The 5,793-nt window shown below is 46.2% G+C and overlaps 1 protein-coding gene across 1 annotated transcript; it reads right to left on the reverse strand.

Annotated features, from left to right (window-relative positions):
- Nucleotides 1–442: 442 nt before the first annotated feature.
- Nucleotides 443–5,426, reverse strand: rbm15 (RNA binding motif protein 15). The gene has a single exon (XM_081349593.1). It carries the CDS (start codon nt 5,271–5,273, stop codon nt 2,712–2,714), a length of 2,562 nt encoding a protein of 853 aa, XP_081205719.1. The 5' UTR covers nt 5,274–5,426; the 3' UTR covers nt 443–2,711.
- Nucleotides 5,427–5,793: the final 367 nt, after the last annotated feature.

Consider the following 5,793-nt stretch of genomic DNA (forward strand, 5'->3'; position numbering starts at 1 on the left):
AAGCCTGGATACTTCCAGCTGAGGGACACATACGGGGAGCAGCCGTGCGGCACGCCTGAGAGAATCAAAAGGTGCTGAAACAGATATTTCAGTTTAGATGAAGGTCTGCGCAAACATCATCTCTCCACTCATTCTCAACGCTCAGCAGAACGGCCCCTTTCTCCCTGATCTGTTTGAGGGTTGGGGGGGGGGGGCAGCAGCACCCTCAGGTTACTTAGCATGTGGGGCAACTCCAGGACACAAGGGTGGAAAACACAGATCAACAACAACATCGAGCCTCAAAAGAGCTCTCTCGCCCCTTCGCTCTCACTGCCACGACTGATCCCGGGCCGAACACAAAGGAGGAGAATTTCTCTTTCCTGAGCAGAAACAAGCATTTGAGCAACAATTCCTCCCGAAACACAACCGAAAAAAGCAGCGCAGGCGTTCTTCAATTGATTTCCAAGGAATAAACATTTCTCCCTCAAATGAAACAATTTATTGATAGCGTGATATAATCAAATGAGGGGCCAGTGCACTTTTTGTGTGTGTACAAACAGCCACGTCAAGAGCTGTGCAAGGAGTGAGTGACGCTTCCTCTTTCTCCCCAATCAAGAAATTAGGTAAACACAGCACAAATCAAGAGTGTCATTATTTCCGTTTAAATACGGGAACTGTAAGCACAAAAAAAAAAAAAAAAACAATTACACAAGCAGGAAGATGCTCTCAGTGAGAGTACACTAACACTAAATGGAAAGCTCTTGCCCCTGTGCATCCAAAGGGCTCCTGAATCATTTCAAACAATTATTTCGGCTTCCAGCCATGTGAAGTCCACTTGTGGAACGGTCCATTTGCTGTCCTGTCCTGTGTGGCCGGGACTGAACGTACAGTATGTCCATTTAACCATGTACACAAAGAGCTGTTATATTGTGAAATTACCAATCAATCAACTTTTAAAACACAATTTAGTGTGAGGAATAGAAAAGTCATACATGAAAAGATGTTAGTTATGCATCAGATCAGTACACTGCAGTTAGCTAAACAGACTAAGAACACAAATTTCTACTTCTTCAGGACGTCAGAGTAAAGTATAGACTGTCATTTTAAAACCATTCGAACAATGACACCTAAGAACCACAACAGCGTGTAATATTTCAAACATAAATGGCTGTTAAACTATGAACATATTTAAATGTACATCTATATTGTCAACTAAAAGTATGTCAATAAAATAAAATGAAGGACTGTCTTACAGTTTTTTAGGGCATCAAAGTCTCTGTTTGCGTACAAATCTGTGGGCTTGATTTCTTTAAATTAGTCATACACCTTAAAGGGATAGTTCACCCAAAAAATAAAATTCTGTCATCACTCACTAACCCTCAATTTGTTCCAAACCTGTATGAGTTTCTTTCTTCTGTTGAACCCAAAATAAGATATTTTGAAGAATGTTGGTAATCAAACAGTTGACTTTCATAGTAGGAAAAGTCAATGGCTACAACATTCTTCAAAATATCTTCTTTTGGGTTCAACAGAAGAAAACTCATACAGGTTTGGAACAACATAAGGCTGAGTAAATGACAGAACTTTAATTCTTGGGTGAACTTCCCCTTTAAGTTCTCAGTGCTATCCACATGGCATATTTAGCAAATTACGGGTGACAATGACAAAATATCATATTCTAGGCCACATGCACTTAACATTGATTATTTGGAAAGTCTGTTTTTATAGCAAATGCATCTTCATAAAGAGACCTTTATAAGAATACCAGTATTAAAAATGTCACTGTAAAGAGGATATATCTGGAAAATAATGACAGTCCTATGGGGAAAATAAAATTAAAACCACACTATGCAAACAAATTAATTATAATCATAATTTAAACTGAGACACCTCACTTTGAAACCAGAATCATGCTCAATTCAAAACCTTTCAAATGTAACCCAAAAACATGGAAACAGCATGTCAGAATACCTTATTCTTCACAAAATTTGATGCTTGATGTAATGCTTTGGTCTAAGGAGGACTACTTTTATAATCATAATGTTTACAGATTTTTTTTTAATGTGAAATGGGGTGTTAAAATGCTGCCTGTTTCAATCAATATAACACTGATGACACTATTTGGCTACATCTTTGTATATTAAACCTCTGCAACAGCTTACAGTAGAACACGAGCATTGACATGCAGTTCACTGAGCAAAATATTCGCCTGTTTTAGTTGCCTACAGGACTATATATACTTATATTACACTCCCCATTAATGAATGATTGTTCAAAGCATCAAGACACAAACCAAGTTTCCATTAAATCAGATCAATTGAAAACCATGAACATGAATGAAATGAACATTGATTTCGTACAGGGATAACTGTCTGGAATCTGACTGAAATACATGTAGATCGGAAGTATTGTAACTAAACAGTGTTTAATGACCCATAGCAAATTAAATTTCTATTCTAATATACCCAATATCACTCATTCTTTTACGCAGGGTACAACTTATCACAAACTAGACATCTGAATAAATTGCAATGGAAAACAAATATATTGCTATATAGAGCTAAACTTTGCTATACGAATGGGCCTTTTTCTTTCGTTTTTGTACATGTTTGGCAGAGCAGGTAATAACATTTGCCCTTTACTCTAGTACCACTTCTGCTTTAGAGAGCATGCAATTAAGAGACATTAAGAGAAGCTTGCATTTAACAATACTTTAGTGTGTATTATGATTGTTAGGATGCTCCTCGCACAATGATCATGACCAGGAAGTCCTCTTCCGTTTTGGCAAGAGCTTTCGCAGAAGAATCTAAGAACTGCTGAGAGAAATCACATGGTGGAAATGCGTGCAGGACGCCAGTGTTGTCCTTATCTCTACTGCCCCCGACGGGTAAACTGATGACCCCAGCGGCCTGCTTTTGCTTCAGGTAGGAAACCAAGTTGCGCAGGGGCCTCTGTGTCGATGCTGCTGGGTCTGAAGACGAAGGCTCCTCGGTGCTTCCCGGAACTGCCAGAAGAACCGCATACCCGCCCGGGCCTGCGACTTTGATGCGGCGAGACACTTCGTCGATCTTGGGCTGGTCGAGGCGGAGACGTTGCGTGATGCGCAGCTGAGCGACTTTGCCGCCCATGCTGCCGTCGATAAGAAGACTGGTGGCGACGCTCAAGTCCCCGTCCAGGAGATGCATGCTGGCTGGGAAGTTACTGTTCTTTAGGAGCAGCATGCCATTCCAGGCCATGCTAAGCTTGCCCCCTGCATCCTGCTTTGAAGCCTGGCTGCTTTTGGAGCTGCCCTCGGATCTGTCCCTCTTGGAGATGCCTTTGGCTGAATCGCCTGCTTTGCGCTTTCTTTCCGCTGGACTTGCGCCGACACTGGTCTCTGAGACGCTGCTGCCTTTTATGCGCTTCTCACCAGGGGCTCGGTCCAGGCTGCTGCGGCTCTCTCGTGCAGGGGACACCCGATCTGCTCTCGCTGGACGCTCTGAGTCGCTGAATCGGCCGTCTCGGCTGCTCCCGCCCGGGCTGCCTTCAAGGGACGGCGGTCTGCGGCGTCGGGCTGCCCACTCGCTGCTGCTGTCAGGCGAACACTCCAGATGTCTCCCGTCCTCCATGAGTCGACGTTTGCGTGCAGCGTCCCTGGCCGGCAGCTCCCGCTCCAGTGACCATGCCTCTCGCCGTCGTTCACGCTCCAAGTGTTCAAGGGGCTCAAATGCAGGAGTTCGTACACGTTCACGAATGGCAGGGGCAGGCCATTCAGCCCCGGCGTACAGTTCTCGTTCTCTGAAGTGCAGTGGTGGGGGAGTCCGTTCTCGGACCCTGATGGCCTCCGGGGTGGCACGATGGACGAAAGACTCAGCCACGATTTCATAGTGCTGCAAAGGGAGAGGCTGCAAGAACTGCTGCTGGTAGCGGTGCTCCGTGTCAGCGAAGTCCACCCTCAGCCTCCTGTCAGGACCGCCGAGAGGAAATCCACGCATGTGTGTGCAAGCTGCCTGAGCGGCATCCAGGCTCTCATACTGAATATAAGCCCAGGTGTCCCCTTTTCTGTAGTCTATAGTCCTAATAGTGCCAAAGCGGTCAAATTCCCTGGCTAGCGCAGTGAGAGGCACCCAAGGTCCAAGACCACCCACCCATAGGCGTGTGGTGGGGGTGGCTTTGCCATAGCCAATTTTTATGGGGTTTCGGCCCACGACTTTCCCAGACATGCTCATTTTTGCTCTGTGGGCCATGTCCAAGTTCTCAAATTTAAGAAAGCCATAGGTGCTGCTCTGGCCCCGAGTGGGCCTTTTAATGTCCACCTCAGTGATGGTCCCAAATCGTTCAAAAGCCCTCCTCAAATCATTTTCAGTCACAGTAATATCCAAATTACCCAGAAATAGTGTGCGGTTGGCTCTCTGGTCGTCCTCTGGAGAGATGAAGTCCTCCTCGCGGAAAGGAGCGGCTCGCTCAGCGATGTACGCGGGCCGCGCCCTCGCTTCATAAAAGGCAAATTCTCTTTCTCTTTCAAGCTCTCTCGGTAAGGGCGGGGGTGGGGGAGGAGGAAGCCGGCCCAGCGCTAACTGCTGTAACCGGTAGTCTCTGTAACCCAGACCGGTTGGAGAGAGCGGCCTCTGGGTATGCAAATGCCTATGGCCAGCAACGACAGAGAAATGGTCCTTATCTACCGGAGACCGACTTCTCCGCCTATTCAAGTAGACAGCCTCGATTTTCAAAGGACGGTCGTACAGCACCAGCCGCCCTCGCGCGTGCTTTGCCGCCCTGGCATCATCCGGTCTCCTAAAGTTGACGAATGCGATTCTCTCGTCATTGACTCGGCTGATTTTAACGCTCACATCACCAAATTTTTTGAATTCGTGGAAAAGGCCGTCCTCGATTTCCTCGTCGCTCAGTTGGGAGCCGAGCTCGCTGATTTTTAAAGTTTTGTACTCACTTTCGTTGGTGGGAAGCGGGGCGCGCGACTCTCCGCGCGAGTTGGTGCGCGCGGCCGCCTCTAAAGACAAGCTCGACGCGTGATTCTTGCCGCTCGAGCTCGCAACGGGGCTGGTGTAACCGTGGTTATTTCCAGTCCGACTGGAGACATGTCCGTCAAAATCCCTTCCATCTCTTTTATCTCCGATCAGCCCCCTTCGTGCAGAGCCCCCTTCGCTTTTAGAAGAACTATTGCCGTTGTTGCTCCCCCCGCCAGAAATCGAGATAACCCCCATTTTCTTACTGGTCGGGTGGCTTCCTCCCCTGTCTCGTATATCATCCAAGGCCCTTGAACGCTTTTTCACAGGCGACCGCTCTTTCCCTTTCATGTTAGATATCCTCTGGCTTTGCGCGTCAAACAAAACACTTCTTTAACAGTTACGCTAACGCGATGGCAACGAATTTACACGAGAAATTGTATAATTTGTTCAGTGTCCCTGCGGCAAAACAACCGCATACGCCATCTTGTCGAGACTAAAACATGTCCCGCCCGTCGACTTTGATTGGTTTGACTCTCTGAGAAACTTCCACGCCACTGGTTGTTCTGCCTGTCAATCTAGACCGCCCGTACAGCGCCCAGTCTCGGTGTACACCATTTTAGCTTCAAACGGCAAATATTTACCATGACCATAGCCACTTTATAAACAAGAGAGGTGACATTTAACTAATCTTCAATGAGGTCTAGAGGTCATGCACCTAAAATATAATATATGTGCTTCTGCACCAAATTCCATCATGTTTTAATAAACATGACGAATCAATAAATCGGTTAGGATTCAACAAAAAATGTTTGAATTTAAAAAATGTTTTATGTTGAGTTGATTCTAAAGACTGGGAGTTTTGTCTTAC

The sequence above is a fragment of the Scardinius erythrophthalmus genome, assembly GCF_964197995.2.
Source record: "Scardinius erythrophthalmus genome assembly, chromosome: 20".
Lineage (NCBI taxonomy): Eukaryota > Metazoa > Chordata > Actinopteri > Cypriniformes > Leuciscidae > Scardinius > Scardinius erythrophthalmus.

Excerpts from the sequence above, each read along its gene's own strand:
- rbm15 (XM_081349593.1), bottom strand. The coding sequence starts at position 5,273 with ATGAAAGGGAAAGAGCGGTCGCCTGTGAAAAAGCGTTCAAGGGCCTTG.